General features: G+C 39.7%; 1 protein-coding gene across 2 annotated transcripts in view; it reads left to right on the top strand.

The window, feature by feature from the left end:
* The window catches only part of CCDC77 (coiled-coil domain containing 77), a 293,054-nt gene that overhangs the window by 186,967 nt on the left and 82,340 nt on the right, over positions 1-23,747 (top strand). For both annotated transcript variants that reach the window (XM_086952832.1, XM_086952833.1), the window contains one exon: positions 19,226-19,478. In XM_086952832.1, coding sequence (XP_086808958.1) covers positions 19,226-19,478 — 253 coding nt within the window. The remainder of the gene's footprint in view (positions 1-19,225; positions 19,479-23,747) is intronic.

Below are 23,747 nucleotides of genomic sequence, written 5' to 3' on the forward strand. Positions count from 1 at the left end.
TAATGGAAATGCGTTGTAAAAGTCGCGTTGTAGCGGTTGTTTCCCCGATTTCCCTGACTGAACTAAATGGAACCTAAAGAGAAAAGCATAAGTTCGGATTTCTCTTACGTGATTCAAAAGTCCGTCAGCATCTCACGGTCACAGGAAAGAGCCAGCAAAGCTCCTCCCAAGGGGCCAAGTTTTATATCTTTTCACTAACTAAAACTAGCTAAAAGAATACATTTAGAAAGCCATCCTGCGAATTGATTGGCTGACAGCCGTCGGTCTACATTAAGTCATTGCCTCTTCTTTCAAAATTATATTTTTCCATTACCCCTTTTGTCCATTGTCTACGAGTGACATTAGCTTCCGAGGATCTTCGCAACATTTTATTGAAAAACAGTTAGTTGCTTCCTCAGCTTTGGCCTTTCTGCCGTGTCCTGTCCTTGGCAAAATTATACAACACAAGGCACACCCTGCACAGTTCAGTTCCACGTATTTGTTTTCTGAAATTATAAATGACAGACTTTTTTTATTCATTCTTTGCTGTGCACGGTTCGTCATGACAGGGCTTCAAAAACATCCATTTTAAGTTAGGCCTCAGGCCTCTTTTACGAAACTCTAGTATGCAAGGAAACACAAGACATCAATTAATTTGAGTAATGAAAGTCATTCTGTTACCCACCCCCTTCACTAATGTTAACCCATTAGTTTGTTACCTAGCTTTAAGCACAAGAATGCAACAAACCTTTGCCACATTAAAGACACGACATAGACAAAAGCACATTTAAAAATAAGCATATGCTATTATTTAAACAGCCGCAATTAATGTTGACAAAACGAAAAGACAAAGTTAATTTATTATTTAAAACGTACTGGTAAATGCAACAAGAGCACATAATGTTAAACCTGTGTGTTCATGTAGGTGCACATTACTCTAGGTTGAATTAATACAAATCATGCAAAACGTATTAATATTATTAGTTATTATGGAAGTTCAATTCAGCGAATAAAAATGTAATTTATTTTAAAAGTTCGCTTCATCAACTCCCTCATCTGGTGATTTCAAAATCACCAAACACCAACATTTTTACCAAAATTTTAACTTTTGAAGACGTCACATTATGAACACTTTCTGTGTTAGTAATTCTAAACTCCCGTCTCAGCAGTTTGTCTGGAGCTCTCATATTGAGCCCTACGAAACTCTTCCATTTCTATCTCCTTCTCCTGAGCCTTTCTGAGTTTATAGATCCTTCTCTTTTCCCTCACATGCTTCTTTCTCTTGTGAATCATGCAACTAATTTTAAACAAGTGTCACTATAACAATGATTATTACAGGATAAAGTACTTTGCCAATGATTGAACTGCCAATTTCACCAAACCATTTCCCAATTGCCTCAAACCTTTTGCTCAAACGTTCTGAAAAATTGTCGCTTTCCATGGGTTCTATTTCTGAGTGTCATTCGGTGATATTTTTGATTAGCATCTCTATATTCTGGCTTTTATTTGGGATATAAGTACAGCAATGCTGGACATGTAAAATCCCACAGACTCCTCCTTCTTTTGCTAGCAGAATGTCTAATGCAAGACGGTTCTGCATAACCATACCTCTGGTGGCAACAAGTTCAGTATTAACTAATCTGAAACCACTTGCAGTATCAGTGGACAATCTGTCAACAATTGTGGAGACCTTTCTAATTCTAATTGCATTCAGGGTTATTCCCACCGTAGGAATTATTGCACCAAATATGTCTCCCATGATCTCAGAGAAACTTTCTCTCTTGTATCTGTTCAGGTGTTTGCCAATTTCAAATGAACCTTCTCCATTTCTGTCCACATGGAACATTTTTGGAAAGACTAGACCAAGGTAGCACGTCCCATACCAATGATCTGGGAGGCTAAAGTAAGCTTTGTTCCCACAAACAAAATAAATTCCAGGAAAAATTGGATCTTTGCCACCTTTAAATCCCCATCCCCCTACGATACGATCAGTATCCTCGCATTGACTAGCACCGACAAAATAATTGTCGTACAGCGTGTTGTCTCTTCTAATACAGAATTTCCCACTAACAGGATCATCTTTGTGAATAGCAGCATATCTATTTCCACCATTGAGCTTCTCATCCTCGAGCTGCCAGAATTTGGATTTAGTTTGTTTCAGCATCTCATTTCTCTTATAAATCGCCCTTCTCTCCTCAACCAACTTGAGAAAAGATCTTTCTTCATCTCTCATTTTGCGAGTTAAATTGTTCTTGTAAGCATATTCGTAGGTTAGTTCATTAGTCACCAAAAAGAATTCCCTCATCTGTTTAGCAGGTCTGACTTTGTTTAAGCTATTTACAACTTTCAGGTTAGCAAAAATTTCATCAAAGTCCGAGTAATAGTACTCCAGACGACCTGTTTGATAGAACAAGCTAGCTATAATACTGCATGTAATGCCATAAGTAAGGGGTAACATGTTATATTTAACCCCTTCTGAAACTGAAGCAGGAAGTTTCACACAAACATAGCAATCCTTCACATCCATGACTTTCACATATTCTGACAAAAGCCTTGAAAAGGAATTAGTAGAAAAATCACCAACAGATCTATCTTAGTGGATCTCAGGTTTGTGCTCAATAACTCTATTAGTTTTGCCTGCAACATTATGAACAGCTTGTTTGGATTCAGCTTTGCTTGTCATATTAGCCTTGTAGTCTTCCTTGTCTATGCCAAGAGGGAAGAAAACTGCCAAAATTAATCAGACTAATATAATTAGAATCACACAAATAGAAGACATTTTACAACATCTTTTAAGGATAGCACACCTTGAACTGTCAGTGTTAGGCATCCTTTTTTTTTACAAAGTTTTTACTCAAAACAAAAATTTAAAAATAGTAGTAGTACTATATACACCTCCCCTTTTTTTTTTTTTTTTTTTTTTTTTTAGTAACTCCCTAACAGCTTTTCTTCGACCTTGCGTCTTACATCAAAGTGTTTTTCCAGCTAACACAATTTCTTCGACCTTGTGTCACTTAACACAATTTCTTCAGCCTTATGCCAAAAATAAACAACCTAAAGAAAATAACTTTTAATCAATGTCACTGTTTTCTTCCAAATCTTCCTGACTACTGCTACTGATTTCCACTACTGGTGGAATAATGAAGTAGGTCCACTCAGGAGACTTCTACTTTTGATTTGGCCTCAATAGTCTTTTGCCCCTACTGCTAATTACTTCAATTTTCTTTCCCGGTTGACCCTTTTTATCTGAGTCACCTTTTTGACTTGATATCTCGTTAATCTGCTCCTTTGATTTGTTCACCAATTTGAATTTTAGATTTTCTTTTGGCCAATTATCTCCTATTCTCAAGAGTTTCTTCCTAGGCTCAGTTTCGTTACACTCAGCTTTCCAAGCCCCTTTTCAGAATTTTCTTATTCAGACTCTTCATCACTCTCATCCGAATCCGTTTCAGAGATTTCAATTCTATATCTAGGAACTTCTTTACTCGGCAACTGCACTCCGTTAGGAACATCATCCTTGTAGCTGGTACTCGGTAATTCGTCCTCCTCCTCTTCTGGAATTACTTCTAACTTCCCAGTTTCAGAATTCTTGTTCCTGCTTTCAGAGCTTTCAATCTGCTTTTCAATACTCTCCTGATGTTGAATCTCTTTTGACTTAGATTCTTTTTCTGTTTCTTTTTCTACAACATTCTCATCATTTTCTGAATCTAGAATCACAATCTCTAGATCCTTTTCATTCAGTGCCTGATCCACATCAGAGTCTTCCAGATGTCGACTTCCTTGTCGATCTTCAGAATCTGAATTTTCAGGTTCTTCTTCAGAGTCTGAATCAGTTGTTGTATCGTCACTATCCTCATCAGGATTATCAGGAGGTGGTACACGAATTGTATGACTTACATGCACCCACCTTTTCAAACCTTTGCATTTAATTGCATTTGTTGTGACTAGTATCACCTGTCTTGCTTTTTGCCACCTGGGTACTAAACAGTTTCTTCTCCGGTGAACTTTTGTTCTGACCCAGTCTCCTGGTAACAGATCATGAGCTTGCTCCTTTTCTTTTGAAATCACATCTGTTCCCACCTGATGGAATACAGAAGTCACCACATCAGAGAGATTTTTACAGTAATCTATAATTGCACTTTCATTTATGCTCAATAATTTCCCAACTGGTATAAAAGCCTGTCTCATCACACTTCCCATGAGAATATCATGGGGGCTTAGACCTGTCTTTTTATCAGGTGTGCTTCTCAAGGACATTAAGACAAGTGGAAGTGCATCTGTCCACTTCATTCCTGTAGCTAGGCACATTTTTCCAATTCTATTTTTAATTGTGCCATTAATTTGCTCAACAACCCCTGATGCTTCTGGTCTGTATGCACAATGTAGCTTTTGCTTTATGCTGAAGGCCTCACAAATTAATTTCAGCAATCTGTTTTCAAAATGTGTGCCGCGATCACTTTCAATAGTGACTGGAAATCCATACCTTGGTATGATCTCCCTTAAGAGCAATTTTGCCACAGTAACTGAGTCATTGTGACGAGTTGGAAACGCTTCCACCCATCTTGAAAGCAGACAGACAATCACAAGGACATATCTCAGCTTATTATGGGGTGGCATGTCAATGAAATCCATTTGCAACCTGGTAAAAGGACCACCCTCCCGTCCTATGGTTCCCATGCTCACAACTGTTTTTCTGTTTGGATTAATTTGCTGGCAGATCAAACATCTCTGGCAAAGTGATTCCGCAATAATCCTAAATTTTGTATTATACCAAGTCTGCTGAACATTCTTATCATAGAATCTCTTCCTAAATGACCTAGACCATGGTACATTCGTGCCATGTCAGCAATCATGCAATTTGGCATAGCAGGTCTGCCATCTTTGTAAACCCAAATCTCATCTTCCTCCCTCTGTCTGCAACCTTCTTTCAGCCATGTGTTTTTCTCCTAATCATCTGCCTCGTCTTGAAGATCTTTTACTCCCTGCCATGTTTCAACTACAGATATTAGCATGAGAGAGTTCATAATGTGATCATTGTCTTTTTCTCGATTAATTGAAAAATTGTTTTTCGCACAGTATTGTGCAGTTTCATCTGCAAAAGAATTACCTTTAGTAATATAGTCTTCACCCTTTTTGTGAGCCCCACATTTGACAACAGCAATTTTCTCGGGTAATCGAATGCCATCAATCAATCTTTTGATCAATTTTGCATTTCTGATTGGTGTTCCCGCAGAAGTTAAATAACCTCTTTGAGACCAGAGCTGGCCATAGTCATGGACTACGCCATATCCATACTGACTATCAGTCACTATGGTAACCTTTTTTCCCTTTGCTCTTTCATATGCACGAATTAAAGCAATTAATTCTGCCACTTGAGCTGAACGAATTCCTTCAAGAGTTGAACCTTCAACTACTTCTGCAACTGTGCAAACTGAATATGCTGCTCTCAGAATGCCCTCATCTGTTCTCAGACAGGAGCCATCAACAAAGTAAACAATGTCTGACTCTGGTAAGGGCAAGTCTTTTATGTCCTTTCTAGGTTTTGTACAGTATTCCAAAACATCCAAGCACTCATGATCAACATCAGTTTTATTTTTTATTTCAGTAATAACACCATCTGGCAATAGTGTAGAGGGGTTAAGATTAACACACCTCGCAATCGATACATTATCTGATCCCAGAATCACTTTGTCATATTTGGTCAACCTGTTACTCGATAAGTGTTGTGTTTTACTTCTGGTAAGGAGAGTCTCAACTGAATGAGGTACATACACTTTCACAGGAAACCCCATTATGATTCCTTCACTTTGCTCAAGGCTTACAATTGTTTCAGCCACTGCTTTTAAGCAATCTGGCAATGCTTTTGCAACTGGGTCAAGGACAGCTGAAAAGTAAGCTATTGGCTTTCTCATTTTTCCATGTTTCTGAATCAGAACTGATAATGCACAACCCTCCCTTTCACTGCAGTACAACTCAAATTCCTTGTCGTAGTCTGGCATCCCCATTGCTGGAGCTTCACACAGACTTTTCTTTAGCTTTTCAAAAGCCTCCAACTCAGTTTTTGTCAAAGTAATCGGGTCTTTTATGTCTGCCTTTGTCAGTCTTTGTAGTGGTTTCGCAATTACTGAAAATCCACTTATCCATTGACGACAATAACCTACCATTCCTAGAAACATTCTGACCTGTCTCTGTGTTGTTGGAGGTTGTATTGCTCGAATCATTTTTATTCTTTCAATTGTCACTTGTCTGATTCCCTTTGCAATTCTGTGACCAAGGTATTTTACTTCTTGTTTGCAAAACTGTAATTTCGCAGGTGACTCTTTATGCCCCTCATCTGCCAAACGATTCAAAAGTGTAATGGTGTCTGTCACACAGTTTTCTCGTGTTTTTGCAGCCACTAGGAGATCGTCAATATACTGGACCAATGTTAATTTTCCAGGCAAATCTAAATCTTCCAAAGATTTCTTTAACAATTGATTAAAGATAGATGGACTCTCAGTATACCCTTGAGGGATACAACACCATGCTAAAATACGATCCTGGAATCTGAAAGCAAAAATTTGTTGGCTCTCTGGATGCAATGGAACTGTAAAGAAGGCATTACACAGGTCTATGACCGTGTACCATTCTGCATCATGCGGAAACTGATATAGAATTACCGCTGGGTTTGGTACAACTGGGCAACAAGGAACAACAATTTGATTAACCTTTCTCAGGTCCTGAACTATTCTGTAAGTTCCGTTTGGCTTTTTGATTCCCATAATCGGTGAATTACATGGGCTGCTCTCAATTTCTTTTAAAACACCTTGTTTTATGAATTTTTCAATCACAGGAATGACACCCTCAATAGTTTCAGCTTTCATTTTGTACTGGGGAATGTTTGGAAAATCTATCCCTTGCTTACAGTAATTTTTACTGGGTCCACATGTTTCATTAAACCCATTTCATCTCCTGTTAAATCCCAAATTTTCAGATTAACTGCCTCTTTCAATTCTTCAGGCAAATTGTTTTTATCGAAAGCAGGAAACAGTTTATTTTCCTCTTCAACCATTAGCATTGTTAATTTATACAGACCATCTTCTTCTAAGGACTGGAGCTCAATACCATCCGGTGAGCAATATATTTTACAGTTCATCTTACACAATATGTCCCTCCCTAACAAATTAACAGGACTGCTGTTACAGACAACAAATCTGTGTTTGTCTTTGTAATTTCCAATTTCTATATTGACTGGTTCTGTCAAGTCTGTTTTAATCTGCTGATTTACTACACCCACTACTTGGATTGACTCACCTGAGAGAGGAAGGTTTTCAATTTCCACTGATCTAACAGTAGAATGGTTAGCACCAGTGTCCACAAGAAAAGGGATTTCTACATCATTCACTTTACCATTTACAAATGGACCGGACTGATCTACCTCAAGAGTGGCTCCAAACACGCACTCTTCCTCCTCTCTCAGGCACCGTCATGAGTAATCCTCTGAGTCACTGCTCTTATTTTCTTTTAGCCAAAATTGTTGAGAGACATTTGACACATTCACTCTTTGCGATCTGTTTACCTGCTCAGCTCCGCAGAATCCTGTCTCAGGACTGAATCTTTGTGCATTCATACAATTTGGAAATGGTGGCTGTGGAATTTGGTTCTTCTGATTCAATTGGCTCTGCTGATTCACTAACTGTCTCTGTAGCTGTTGCTGCTGACTTATTTCATTTAACTGTCGCTGTAGCTGTTGCTGCTGATTTATCTCATTCTGCATCTGTGGATTTAATGATGAATTTTTAAAATTTCTGGGCGGATTCTTACACTCTCGCTTCCAGTGTCCAATCTCACCGCAATTAAAATATGGGAGCTTCTGTTTAAGCTCTTCAATATTTACATTAAATTTTGGCTTGTTAACAAAGTTTCCCTTAAATTTGCCTTGATTCTGCTGAACATTTTTATTTTCTACGGTTGCTATTTGCTGTTCAGCGACCTTCACTTGTGCCCACATTGCCTTTTCCTTGAGCTTTTTCTGCTTAGCATCTATCTCATCACTGCAGTATTTTGCTTTTCTCAGGATGTCGTCAACTGTAAGTGATTGCCAACCGACAATTCCGTTTCTAATCATCTCCCCAATTTCAGGTCTCAAGCCATAAACAAATCTGTAAATGAAGTGGCTCATGTCCTTTTCACTTAATTTTTCATAGCCACTGTATTGTTTAAATACCAGCAGTAATCTTTCATAAAATGAATGAACTGACTCTTTTGGTTCCTGGTTTGTTCTGTCAATTTTAACCCAATCCACTTCTTTTGGAGAAATCTTGTTTTTCAGCCATACAATTACTTTGTCATAGAAATCCATGACATCGGCTGAAGGAGCACCTGTTATTTTATTTCGAGCTGGTTCTTCTCTGGGACAACCTACAGAAATTTTACATTCTGTCCAGAGATCTGGTGGAAAAACAATGTCAAAGAAACCATCAAGATCGATCCACAGAACTTTTGAAACTTTGATAAATCTATCTACCTGACGATACCATTCCACTGGCTTTTCTCTTAGCCGAGGAAAATCATTTGTAAAGAGCAAAATGTCCTGTCTTGTCCATGGGACATGAACATAACCTCCGCCAGCTATTTCCCTCATTGGAAACTCATTTACGACTTCCCCTCTTTCTCTTTTTTCTTCTCTTTTCTTTGTCCATTTCACTCTCCATTTACTTAATTCACCTAATCTTTTTAGGAACACAATTAATTCTTTTACATGGGTGTGGTATTCAGGTTTTCAATGTCTTTCTCAGAGAAATCCACTCTGTAATGTTTTTGCAATTGTTTTTGTCTACTTAAATCTATATCTAATTCAGCAGCCACTTCTTCAAATTGATCATATTTGTTTTTCGTTTTCCATTGTATACTCTTAGAGATAAATAACAATATATTGCTTTAAACAGTCAGTTCCAATTGTGCCAATAATGAATTCTTCTAAATCTGCTTTTAATTTTGCAACATCAAGTTGTTTAGACTCAGGAACTTGTGGATTTAATGAAATCTGTGTTAAATCTGTTTTGTTCATGCTCTTTTCTGAAGATCCAGAATCAGATCCTGCAGCTGATGGTGTCTGACCATTTGACAAGCTTTGATTAAAAGTTAAATTTGGCATGTTTTTTCTCGATCAATATCTGATAAGTCTGAATAATATTTTTCAGCCATTTTCTGAATTTCCGCATTTAATGGAACAGTCAGAGCTGAGTGTCTATTTTCTCCTTGCTCAAAAACTGGTACAACAGGACCAATTGTTACTGGTACCGTTACTGCTTCCATCCCTTTTGTTAATTGTTGCATTAATTCCCCTTTTGCTCTTAAATATTCTGAAATATTTGGTATATTTTCAGGTACTTCTGCTCTCTTTTCATTTCTCGGGAATTCATTTCTCTGCTCTGGAATTTCTGGATAATTTCTGTTTTCTCTTGGGGTATTAGATTTACTTCTAGACCGTACTCTCTCAGGTAATCTTCAAAATCTGGGTGAATTTTCATCAGCTTCTCTAGGAGGTGCACTAGGAGAGATTCCTGAAGAAACTCTCGGGGTAGACTGTGAACAACTTGGCTGATAAGGTGGTGGATTAGTAAGAATTTCTTCTAAAACTGCATCATCTAATTCTTCATAAAGATGACCTTTCTTTCGGGAATTCTTTTGACCTGATGTTTCAACAACCATCTCCCTTACTGGGTACAAACCATCATACATATCTGCCATTCTCCAACAACGCACTCTTATCTTGATGAGTTTCCCTGTTTATTTCTAATTTTGGGCCTCTTGATATTCCCCTGTTTTCTCGTTCGAGTTCCATCATTTCAATTTCCCATTCAACTAAAGCTTCAAATTGAGTGGGTCTAGGCTTTGGCGTAAGAGCCATCATCTTTTCTCTCAAGTTTTTCAAAACTTTAACATTAAATGATCCGTCTACCGGCCACGCTAATACACCATCATCTTTGGTATATTGCATCCAATTTTCAAACCAGAGGACAGTATGATAACCATATTCACCTTCCATGTATGCTGCAGGTGTTTTGTACTTATGAAGTAATTTTCCACCATGCGTTTCAATTTTCTTATCAGGATTGAATAAATTTTTAAATTTCTGAAACCATGAAGGCTTCTTTTCCTCTTTATCGTACCAATAACTCATGATTTAAAACTATTCCGTTTAATTTAGAAAAGATCGTAAATATTTCTTTGTTCCGCTACTCTGACCAATCTGTGCGCGAAACTCAACAAGCCTATCAGGTTAATTCACGTCACTACCTTGCCCAACCAATGAAAATACTGTTTTCAGAAAGGACCAATCAGCTAACAGCTCGTTTTGGTCACCTGAACCAACCATTGCACTTGCTGTGACGTATGTCAACCAATCGCAGCGCGAACCCTGTGACGTATACTGCCACTGCAGCTTCACTGTCTCCGCTCCGCAAACTCACCCCTCCTTTACAAAATATTTTCACAGCGCCATTTTAAAAACCATTCTTTTCAATGAAATTCAGTTAATAACTACAGAAAAACAAACCATTTGTCTGTTTCGCTAAACAAAGTGATAGTTTTTATCAATCATTCGAGTACACACTCTCGTGAAATAGACGCTATTTTCACAAAATCATTTTTACGCATTCAAACGGAAAACCCTGTCCATGTATACATGAAATCTTTGGCAGGACTTTAACCATCCAATAGAAATCCAGAATCGCCAGTAAGAATAGACAACGCTTCCTTACCCTTCATTCAAGCTTGGAAAAATCCTATTACTCTTTTCACAGCGAGTTTTAAAACGGGCTCCTAGTCCCTATACTCAAAGCTACAATTTCATAGATAATCCTCACTATACATACAACTTGTCATAAGTAAAATCCCTAAACTTGTGCTGTACGTCCACAACACTAGTGATATATTTAATACCACTATTTGAAACAGAACAAATGAACTGTGTAACTTCACCTGTCACACTACACTGCCGGCAACTTAACCAGGAATTTTCACACTGCTGGAAAAAACCTTTCGACTACACTACATATAACAACTATACAAACTTAACATGTGTAAAACATGTATCCTATGTAATTACCATGTAACATGACAGTTACCATAGTAACCGAACTCTGCTACCAGAGAATTGATCCAGCGAGCCTAAAGAAATTCTGTCTCATAAGCACTACTCTACACCACGATACTCACCATAAATTATAAATTCATTCGCAAGGCACATAAATGACTGAGACAAGAATTGACCAACTGAATCATGTGACCTAATTCATCAGAACTATTCACCAAACTATTTATATTTATATACATTTGCAGTTTATCATTGTCATTTTTATAAAATGAACTTTAATTAAGCCACCTAGGCAATGGATTAACTAATGGTAACTAGACTCGAAATAATCAATACTAGCTTGTCATTTCAAAATCTATTTTATTAACTTTATTATCAAGTAAAGTGCATATTCAAAATATTATTTCTTTTATTAGCATTTAATAAGCATCTTTTTATTAAGTAAAGGCACATTAGACTGTCAGTTCAAATCAAATCAGCATGAAAGTATTTAAGCAAAAAGAATCTCATTCCCTAAACCATATTTCCCTGACTAAACTAAATGGAACCTAAAGGGAAAAGCATAAGTTCGGATTTCTCTTACGTGAGTCAAAAGTCCGTCAGCATCTCACGGTCACAGGAACGAGCCAGCAAAGCTCCTCCCAAGGGGCCAAGTTTTATACCTTTTCTCTAACTAAAACTAGCTAAAAGAATACATTTAGAAAGCCATCCTGCGAATTGATTGGCTGACAGCCGTCAGTCCACATTAAGTCATTGCCTCTTCTTTCAAAATTATATTTTTCCATTGCCCCTTTTGTCCATTGTCTACGAGTGACATTAGCTTCCGAGGATCTTCGCAACATTTTATTGAATAACAGTTCGTTGCTTCCTCAGCTTTGGCCTTTCTGCTGTGTCCTGTCCTTGGCAAAATTATACAACACAAGGCACACCCTGCACAGTTCAGTTCCACGTATTTGTTTTCTGAAATTATAAACGACAGACTTTTTTATTCATTCTTTGCTGTGCACGGTTCGTCATGACAGGGCTTCAAAAACATCCATTTTAAGTTAGGCCTCAGGCCCCTTTTACGAAACTCTAGTATGCAAGGAAACACAAGACATCAGTTAATTTGAGTAATGAAAGTCATTCTGTTACCCACCACCTTCACTAATGTTAACCCATTAGTTTATGTTACCTAGCTTTAAGCACAAGAATGCAACAAACCTTTGCCACATTAAAGACACAACATAGACACAAGCACATTTAAAAAAAAACACATGCTATTATTTAAACAGCAGCAATTAATGTTGACAAAACGAAAAGACAAAGTTAATTTATTATTTAAAACGTACTGGCAAATGCAACAAGAGCACATAATGTTAAACCTGTGTGTTCATGTAAGTGCACATTACTCTAGGTTGAATTAATACAAATCATGCAAAACTTATTAATATTATTAGTTATTATTAGTTATTATGGAAGTTCAATTCAGCGAATAAAAATTTAATTAATTTTAAAAGTTTGCTTCATCAATACTAAGTATTTTAAGCAGCTTTGAGTTATTAGACCAAATCGTCTCAGAAATTTCTACATAACCTAGAAGACTGTGTGCACCAGGTACTGACCTATGTACTTCTGCTGGTCTACCTTTAGAAGATGGTGTATCTGTAAAGTTTCCTGCACAGAGTGAAGGCAGTATGACCTTTAGCACATTTAGACCTTGATTGATTTAAGCGAATAGTGTCTTTTTTGCCGAGTTTCGAATAGAGCGAACATTGTTCTTAGATACTTTCTAATATTCTTTGGTGTATTTCACAGGAGAGTTTCACTGCCTTCAAACAGTGTGGTACTGAGTAAACTCTCCATTGAGTAAACACTGTTTACAGTACCCAATTTTCTACTGATATCAACTGCAATACAGATAAAGGCTGTCCGTAGTAAGTTGTCAATTTTGGAAGAGACATTGAGTATCTTGAGGGACTTGGCTTTCTCTGAACACTTGTATACAGATTGAACACTGTGTGCAATAAGGGTTTCCCATGCAGCTGTGGTTGATTGTTAGTGTGAACTAGGCTACCCATGAAGTGTATGGTATAGGGTCAATGTTGCACATAACACATGCTTTCTACACCGAAGGGAGTTGTATCTGTAATGGCATTAATGATGCTTAAGATTATTCTTAGCTAATTTGTACTTCCTTAATGGCCTATAATGCCATACTAGTTTAAAGAGCAATGTGCGCAATAAAAGCTTGGCTGAGGTTATCAGTAATGTCATAAAACATGTCATGAGTGGTGTAATATGTGAGGTCATAAGTAGTGCATAGCAGTGGCACATTCTATAGTTAATTCCTCCAGCTATGACTGGTGAATTTCTGCGGCTTTTTGTTGTTTTTTTTTTTTTTTAGTTCAGCACATTAATGTTGAACGTATTGTAATATTTTATTACCATACGTAAATCCACCCTCCCCTGCCATAGGCATGCCGCTGTTTGGCCACAGGGCCTGGCCAACCCCCAAAAAAGAAATATCAGTTGTTACTACAGAAAATGCATGGTAAAGACCCACATAGTTATTCAGCACATTGTATTACATGTGTGGCAGAGATATTCGTGTTAAATGTCGTACCAACTGATATTCACATTACCGAAGATAACTAACTTGTTCTTCTGTGCTCTTCGACCTGGATCTGGAGCTACACTCCCAATGTTGCTGTTCTGCCAATGAGTTTCAAATGTCTATACCAGTGAGTTAGGAAATTATGTCCATCAGAAAGAAGAAAAAAGGATTCAAGTTGTGCTGAGACTGAAGGATCCGATGTTGGTAACGGATGTGCTTAAAATATGCTGGCATGCACCTGAAGGTGATTCAGGAGCCGGAGACAATGCTCTATGTTTCCGAACATAAGAGGTGGCAGTCAAAGTAAAGACCCCACTACCAGTGGAATTTGGGAGTTCTGTCGGGATCCCAGTCATATACTGCTGCCGTGAGAAAAATCCACTTCCCAGTCTGAGTCTTCGGTAAAATGATGCTCTTTACATAAGCACAGTGAAGTCAACTGGACTCCACCACATCGCACTACTCAAAGTCTAGTGAGAAAGTACTCAAACGTCAAGATAGAAATCGTTCTTCTCTGAGGTTAGCCAAATTCGACTATTCAGCAACTTCTCCCAGTCCCACAATTGGTCCTGACGTACCCTGAATTTCCTAGGCTATTTTCGACTCCACAGCGAGTAGTGGCCTTCAAAGAGGCCATGCTGTAACACTTCAGTGCTATTCCAGGCCCCTCTAATGCGACTTCGAATCGCATTGCGGTGAAGGGGTCTCTTGATGGTTCTGCCCCACGGGATTGGATACCAGGCCCTCACAGACTCTGGTCCTGGTATCACTCCTGGCCCCAGGGTTTGTCGTTTCCTTCTGTGCAGGCACTGACTCCAAATCTGAAGTCTTTTGCTCAAGATCTGATCCTGCTGAGTTTTTCTACCAAGTCTCCATCTGAATCATGGAGTGATGTGGCTCACTGGTTAGAGGCGGCAGACCCGGAAGCAGAGGACGGCCCGGGACCAGGGTTCAATTCCCGACGCGGCCGGGTTGTAGACCAAGGTCAGCGGACTCGATAATTCTCGCCTCCGTGCCTACTCTATTCAGGGGTTCCACTCGGCAACTCTGGGCATTAGCTTGCCTCATCTCCACAATGGCCCCATCAATTCCGAGGATGCCTGGCTCCACCTTGGGGACTCCCAGCAGGGACCATCCCACAGGGAAAGCCAGGACGGGTTCCTCAGAGTTATACAGCGCCAGGAGACCTGTGGACGGGTAGCAGTGCGCTTTAAAAGCTTAAATACATTTACACACATTTACAATCATTGCTGCCTTTCAATGAGAAGCCATTACAGATGCCTTTATAGCAGCTTTGTCCAAAATATGCCCATGACCCGTACTTCCGAACAAAATATTTCTACTGGAAAGCTTCATTGTTCCAGCATCAACAAGTAAGGTGACTTCCTTTCTAATCAATCCTCTGGTCAGAGAATACAAAATAATTGATACGTTTGGAAAAGGAATATTTTCCTTGCTAGTTTAGCCCTCAGATCCATTAACACAGCCAGTCTCTTGGGATGGTTTACCAATGGATTGTAGGATATGGGCATCAAGATCTTGCCTGCTGTCCCTAATGATCCCTGAGCCTATTTTGTGCAAACATTACATGATGGGAAGCTACATAAAATGTTGGTCAAACTAGTCTGGACACTACTAATCACATAGGCAGAGCTATTGGCACCAGTGCCGTCTCAGACAGCACGCCTGGATGAAATCAAACAGGTTTTCAGTGAATGTGCATGTGTCCTTAAAGGCATACCCCTTGATGGCTCCAGGGTATTCAGCTAAAATTTGGTGCTGTAACAATTTAAAGACAGTTGTGTAAAAGCTAGGTCATTGAAGCAGGACTTGCCAGTCAAGCAGTTTTTACCCCTACGCAGGACTTCTAGGGGCTACATCCTAAATTCTGTCTTAGAGAGAATATCAGCCTTCCCAAACAGTTTCAGCAGCCAACCTAGACCTTTTGAAGCACAGGGCCTGGCAACAACCAAAACAGTTTGAACCAGCAGGGGCAGAAAGCTGCTGCTGTGCCGAGTACTCTGCTTTAGTTTCGCCTGGCTGGTAGGAGGCAAAATACGGAATTTATACAGAATTTCCTCTCTGGATGTAGGGCATCATATCAGACAGGTGGTCCTTACCAATTTTACAAAGGGGCTGCTCCCTGCTTTTAGTTCTTCCCCTGCCCAGCAATCCACAGAAAACAATTTCACAAGCACTCCACATTGGGCCAGGAACACTTTAAATTTACTTTGCTCTCATTCAGTCTCGCCTCTTTCCCGAGGGTCCTCAAAAGTGATAAGGCTGGTTGTGGATATATGTATTTCTGCACCTTGACAAATGGCTGCTGAAGGCAGACTCATTGTAGTCAGTCATAGACCTCCTCCAGAAGATGGCCAACATCCTTGGGGTCTTCCATCAATGAGCTGAATTCTCACCTGGGCCCCATGCAGAGGATTTCCTTCATTGTGGCTGTTCTGAAGACCGTGCTGTTTGAGTCCTTTTCACTGTTGCAGTGAGTCCAGGACATTTTGGATTTGATCCCAATATTTCCGGCTCAATCATGGGTGTTGATCAAGACAGCTCTGAGGTTTCTTGGAATGCTGGCCTTGTGTATCCTCCTTTTTTCTGCTAGATGACGTATTGTGGTCCTGCAGTGTAACCTCTGATAGGTCCTGTGTCGGGGCTGCCTCTCTGAATCTATCCAGATCTCAAAAGAGACCGCTCAGCATCTTATTTTGTGGAAGATGCATACCAACCGTGACCTGTGTTCCACCCAGATTTCACGGTAGCTACTGACACGCCATTCATAGGAGGAGATGTCACCTGGTGGAGGTGGAGATCCAAGGTGTCTAGTCTTTGGCAAAGAGCCTGCTTCATATTAATCTACGTGAGCTTTGATCAGTCCGCCCTACCCTGTAAGCCTTCCTGCCATCCATCAAAGAGAGGCTGGGTCGGGTTTTTACAGACAACAAATTTGCTGTGTGGTACTGAAACAAAAAGGGCAGATTTGGCATCCTGGATCCTTTGCCAGAAGTCTCTACAGGTTTGGAAATAGAACAAGTCGTCTTTGACCAGTCAGGTTTGCTCTATCTAGATCTAGTCACCACAGCTGATACGCATAGTGTAAACAATTTTGCGTGCTGGAGTTTCCTCCAAGGCATTCTTCCGGAGATGCCTTCCAACTACAATGGAACAAAGGACTCTTGTAAATGTTTTCACCCCTACCTCTCCTGTCTAGAGTTTAGAAAAAGTTCAGGACAGAAAGGGCGCAAGTCTTTTTCACTGCTGTGGACTGGGCCAGAAGTGTGTGGCACCCAGAGCTCCTGAGACGATCGGGCTACAACTGTGGGGGAACATCCTGTCTCAGCAACAGGGCAGGGCCCTGCAGCCGAGTCTCCACAACCTATACCTCCATGCATGGAGACGGAGTAGCAGCATACGACTGATTTTGGCTTGCCAACTGAGTTTGATTAAGTCATCCTTGCAGCCAAATCCCCCTTCTACAACTTTTGTCTGTGCTTGGATACATATTTTGCCTAGTGCGGGCCCTGAAACACCAACCCCTTATTAGCCAGACTTTAAGATGATCTTCTTTCCAGTCCAGTAGGGCTTGCAGAGGGCATGTTAAAAGGATATTTGTTGGCTCTTTTGGCCTTAATGTTTTGCTTGATCAACGGACAGTGTTCAAATCCCTGGTTGTCATACATTTCATGCAAGGTTTGGCTAACATGTTTTTCCCAAGCCATTTGCGTTGCCACAATGGGAACTAAACATGGTCTTGATGTTCCTCATGTGATCGCCCTTCGAGCGGATGCACAGCTGTCCCTAACTGTAAAGAGTGGCTTCCTTATTGCAATTAAATCAGCACATTGAGAGGTTAAACTACTTTCCAAACAGATTGTTATGATAACCAGGGTGGCCTTTATAACGAAGGTTGGTACTCTCTTCTATGTTGGCCAGTCAGTTACTCTGTCAACGTGTTTTGCTTTACCTTACCCTCAAAAGATCAAGCGCTCCATGGACTCTACCCTAACAGGGCCCTGAACTTTAACATTTACTGTGCAAAAGGCCATCACATGGATGATCAGCTCTTTCTGGGTTTCTCTCGGACAAAAAAAGGAAAGGTTATGCTAAAGAGGACCGTAACAAGGTGGATAGTCCTCTGTATTAAAATCTGCTAAGCACTGACCGAGATACAACCCTTGAAGGCCTGCAATCCCACTACTCCAGTGCCAAGGATACTACAACAGCACTGGTCGAGGGGGTGCTTAATTTGGACATCTGACAGACTGCAACATGGGAATTCGTTCATACATTTACAAAGCACTTCTACCTCGACAGCCAGGTCCTGCTTTGCTCCCTCAATTCTTCAGGATGTTTTAGTCTGTGTCCACTCCCCAGCCCAGCCACCTTTGTAGTTACTGGTTTGGTGTCTGTTCTAAAGGTAAGTAATCTTTACCTAGAAGTATCTATCCGAAGAACAAGTTATTTATCGTTGTTAACACAATTTCTGGTGGGTACTGTGTCTAACAGTAGATCTTTCACTGCCCACAAACTCCATGTTCTATACTGCATCCCCCTTTACATATAACATGGTCCCAGCTTAGAATGCAGCGTTTTGATTAACATGGAGGGTCTGTGGTTGCTGGGGCGGTGCTTATATGTGGTTGCTCTCCTTTAATTTTTCAGTGATACAGAGCCATGGCAGATCCTCACGTTTCCACTAGTGGTGGGCATAACTCGTGGAGGTGCATGAAAACTCAGTGATATTCTGCTGAGTTCTGCCAATGGGTGGAATTTGGCACTTTGTGCTGCTTTAGCTGATTTCTAGTGGTGGAAGCTCGTTCCGCGCTGAAAAATCAGTGCGAGCAGCACCATGCTGACCACCAGAGGTCGCTGCTTCCGGAGTTGATTTTGCTGCCACCTGAGTAGAATTTCTGCTCGAGCTGCAGCTTTCTGACAACGAACAGTTGCATCCGCCTCCGTTGAAGAAATATTGCCAGGTGTCCTTCTAGCGACCGAAAAACACGCTGGGGTGCCAAATCTGGCTTGTAGTTGGCAAGCCGCACATGACAGAAAACTCTTCCACACGCCAGTTGGCGGGATTTGCCTCGAACTTCATTTTACATGCATAACGCGTAGTTGCCAAAACTACATCGACAGAGCGGAATTTATTGCCCACCCCTGAATGCCACTTCCTGATGTACGGTAGCACTGCTTAAAAGAATCTCAAGATCCAGTCTGGTGCCTAGGATATTCTCAAGGTGAGGAATCTGCTGTTAAAATGTCCACCAGAAAGGGCGTTACCGAAGGTAAATAACTTGTTTGTTTGATATGTTGATTTTTGACAGTTGTCATAAAAGATGAGAAGGCTGAAATATTATATTCACAAATTAAAAAGTACTCTTGCTGAAGCAATATCAAGTGTGAAGAGGAGCAAGGGTGAAAATCTTAACACAGGCAAATGTATTACATAAAAATGCTGCTTCGCACAAAATGCACATCAGAAGGAAGTAAATTAGTGGGCTGAAGTACAGAACCATATAATTAGGCCCTCAAAATATGTTAACACTGGCAATTTTCTTCAGGCTCAACAAAACCCAAAACCTGTTGTACGAAAGTACCAAGGATTTCCTGCAGCTGAAGTTTGATTGCCGAGCCAACGAGAAGTTGTGGATGTCGGAGAAGGATCACCTTCTGCGGGAGCTGGACAAGTGTAAAGAGCGTCTGGACAAAGTTAAGGAACCCGAGCGAGAACGAGCGCGAGCACTTGATCAGGAAATTTTGCGCCTCTCACAGGCAGAAGCGGGCATTCGCATCGCACAAAGTGAGGAGCGCAAGGTAAAAAAACCTATGGCAGGATGAAACTGCTATACTGTTGCATTTCTTTAATTTTGTTTTATTCTATTCTTACTTCCTTAAATGGGCTGTTATATAAAGTAACATTGGCTTCAAATTATTTTTATTAAACTGGTTCAGGCCCTGCAGAACCACTTTAAAAATCTATATGAAATGCAAATAGGACAAGGACACGTTATCTCATTTACCTCGTCTGTGACCAGATATGTGAACTGTCTGACATTTCCAAATGCACTCCTAGCTTCGCCATTATATACTTAGGCTGGCAGTGGCCCATTGTGGGGCTCCATTCCTGTTTAGTCTTAATGCATTCAGACTGGTTGTGTCACAGTATTATACTTGCATCTTGTTTCCAAAAGATTGTAAGCACATTATGAAAAAAGTAATAGTTGTTATTAGTTGTAGATCCTGATTTTGCAGGTATGGTCATCATTTGGCATTCAAACTTGAGACAAAACTAACAATGTTTTGACAACATTTCTCTAAGTGTATCCCAATCGAAATTTAAAGTTTGTCTGTCTTCAAATGCTCAAGGAACCACTATTAAAACTCTGCATCAATTCCATTTGCATACTCCACAGTGTTAAAGCTCACACAGATGTAATCCTATGGAAAAATGTATTCTTAGATCCGAATAACATATGTATTCATTTGAATCTAAACTCCTGAAAATATACCTTTGATCATTTGGGCCCATTTTACTGTTCCCTGTGTATTCAGAGCATGATAAAACCCTAGGTTAATTATTCCAGGTTGATACAGGTTTACCCATTTTATAGACCCCATTGGGATAGTTAAGGAATAGGTTCTAGAATTGTGACTGGTGGGTTATATACATATGCCTCTAGCAGGCACGAAACATCTTGTTCCAATGACTTCATTTACTCGAATTAGAAATCTTAGCATGTGTGTTTCACAAATCTGTCTAGCATGCATGACACATGTATTTACCTCTTTATTGGAGATTGGAGCTTGCAGGTAGAATCCAGCAACAGGTGCTTTCCTCCTTAGTTGATTGACTGTGATTGGTACCTCTGGCACTGAAGTTTCAAACAGAACTTAAACCCCAAACTCACCTCATGTGCCCCTTGTTTGTTATCCTTCACAGTCTCTGTGAAGGACTGGACCAGTGAACTGGCATGCAGCCATGTGTGCAGAGAATTGAAGGCCTGAGGCTCCTTTAGTTTTATTTGCTCCACTGTGAATAGTGTGTTGGAAGTGCTTACTCCACAATCTTAACTGACTTTAAGTCTATACATTTGATGTGGTGCACACAGTGACTTCTGAAGCCAAATGAAAGTCCTACTTCCTCAAATACTTCACACTGAGGGTAGCAGCATATATTTAGATCCTACATGCCCACCTGCTGAACTGTGCCCTCCAGCATTTATAATGTTTTCTACATGATAAGTTAATACACAAGAAGAAAACAGCACCCACTGCAATTCTAGTCTGATGCATAGTGGTAACAAAGCATGGCCTAAATGCAGAAAAAGGCTTCTTCAAAGAAGTACATAAGCTATCTCGGTTTAAAATGTATGCTCCATTAACATGTGTAAAAAAGCATGAATTCTAAAAGAAGCAGGATTAAATATTTTGAGGGTCATGAAAATAGACATTACTATCCCTGGTTGGTAAGCACGCTCTGGAAATCTTGACTCTGGAGAAGGCCAGTAATATCCATTTACAAGCTCCACTGGGCAATCTTTAGTCACAAAGTTAGGCAGGAGCAGCTCCGAATGTATTAATGGACCAGATATATCGGTTTAAAGTAAATTATGCTTAGTCTGGAAGCTAACGTGAGACTCGAGGAGAAGGTGATTGAGTTTAAAAATTAATTTTGAATAGCATCTAGATTGTGAAATGTTAAATAGAATATGGCATATTTTCTTGTAGGCTGAGGTAGATGACTTTAATGAAGCCTTGAAATGGCAGCCACTGAACGTTTTTGATGTATTTGAAATTCATCAAATCTGTCCTAAAACATCCATTTCAACCATTGAAATTGTATTTATCCTGTTTAGTTGACTGGTCATCACAAATCTCTCCTCAAATAGCCAGATACATAAATATTGTTGTAGGGAAGAACTAATAGAAGGAGAGTATTTAAAATTGGATATCTGAATCCTAGATTTTTTTTCCAGAAATTGATTTGACATACAAAATGTCGAAGGCTCTCGATTTCATTAACATTCATTTCTGTAACTTGGGTTGTAGCCTTAATTTCAAACATTAAACCTTAAAAGCATAAACACATGCTGGAGACAACACAATATTCCATATCTGCATTTTACCCAAAAAAATTATTTTAGCAGAAGGCCATTAATGAAAGAATAGTGCTTATTGACTCAGAAAGTGAGGTCCATAGCAAGTGTAAAAGGACTGAAAATGTTCAATCGCTCGTGCAGACTCTTAAACCTCTTCATAGTTAGAAAACCAGCAGCCTTTGATTCAAGATTGTAACTTCGGTTATACTGGTTTATTTTTGAGAAAGGAGATGATCATCTATAATGTTTTGAAGGATGCATATAGATTTTAAGTGTTCAGACATGGGGATACAGTGAAGAGATTTAAAGGTGTTTAACATGAGTAAAGCAAAGAAGATTGGTAATAGGATTGGCCGCTTGATTCTTTAAGCCCTGTTTTATAGCTAACTGGTATGTGGATAGGCCCAGGTTGATAGAATAGGTATAGTCTAAGATGAAACCGATCATGCCTGTAAAGTTGTACAGTTTGTCATCATGGTAGTGATTTCTGAACTTGGCTTCCTCAGTATGCATCTCATTAGATATTCGTATCACTACCCATACGAGAAGAAGGTACTAAGAACAGTCAGACATGTAAAGGTACCCATCATAATAAATTAGACTCCATTATCTGTCTGTGCACACCGTAAACCTCCAATTAACCCAGCTGAACTCTTTTAGAAATAAAATAAAACATCAACCATATTTGATAATCTTGCCTCAATGAAATATCTGAAAAATATATCTCCCTGGTTCACCAATGAGATAAATAATTGGATAAAGATCCTGTGCGCCCATGGGAGGGATGAAGTAAACCCTTCCCCCAAGTTTGCATCCCTACATAAGAAAAGAAAAGCTTTAAATAAAAGTGTCTTTACAGTCCTAATTATTTCAGCTTCACACTACAGAATGTTTAAAACTAGCATAGAGAGCTTTTTAAATCATGCGAAGTTAGGCAAATAAAGCTACATCTTCCTCACCCAAAGGTCCTACTGCAATGCCCATAGCAAGCACTCTTCCCAAACAATTCAGGTCAGCTATGATATTGATTGCCTCACACTCCAAGCTGAGCTTTTGTAATTTCCTCTAACTAGTAAAGCACACCCTGTGTATCTTGCTGCCCCTTTAGTCCCATTTCTACAATCAACTTGAAAAGAGCTATCACGAGCTCTAAACCTTCATCCTAATCTGCTGACTTCCTTCACCAGATTATAAATGTCTGTCTTATATAATACTCATTTCCAGATGCTCTAAACTTAAATCATGTTCCCTCTCTATTAGTGCTGACCCTGACTAACAGTCTTGAAAACTAGAGACCTATTTCACATTTACCCCTCCTCATTAAAGTTTTACAGAAATGTGTAGCTAGGCAATTGTAGAAATATATGACAGCACAGAGTATATTTCCTGTTCTGGAGATGGCCCCTGAATGGTCTTTGATGAAGGGAAATGTTGTATTTCAGTACTCCTTGACCTACCTATAGTTTTCTATACCATTATGCAGCAGGATGGGCATTGGATACCCAATACCAAACTAGTTCAAAGCATACCTGTCTATCTGCTCCCACAGATGTTCCAGTCTGAGTACTACAAGGATATAGCCTAGCCCCTATGTTAACTTGTATGCTGAACCTCTGGCCAATATTTTCTCCAAAGCAGTTATTTACTTCCACAAATGCACAGGATTCCACAAATAAATGCACATCGTGGAGCTGTACTACAGGTTTAATAGTACCAACAACATTGCCTCTCTTTCACAATGCCTATCCGATATAAGGTCATGAATGTCCCGGATGAAACTACTTTACCATTTGAAAAATGAAAATCCTCCTAGCGCGATCACAGAATTACAGGTCTTAAAACTCTTTAATATAGTAAAAATGCCCAAATCTCTAGGATTCATGATACCCACATCTCTAGGATTCATGATGGATTGCTCCATCTCCAAGAAATCACAAAGCATGCCAAATTTCAACCTCCGCTGCTCCGTAACATCAGACCCGTC

The sequence above is a fragment of the Lissotriton vulgaris genome, chromosome 1_2 (genome assembly GCF_964263255.1).
Source record: "Lissotriton vulgaris chromosome 1_2, aLisVul1.2, whole genome shotgun sequence".
NCBI classification, from domain to species: domain Eukaryota; kingdom Metazoa; phylum Chordata; class Amphibia; order Caudata; family Salamandridae; genus Lissotriton; species Lissotriton vulgaris.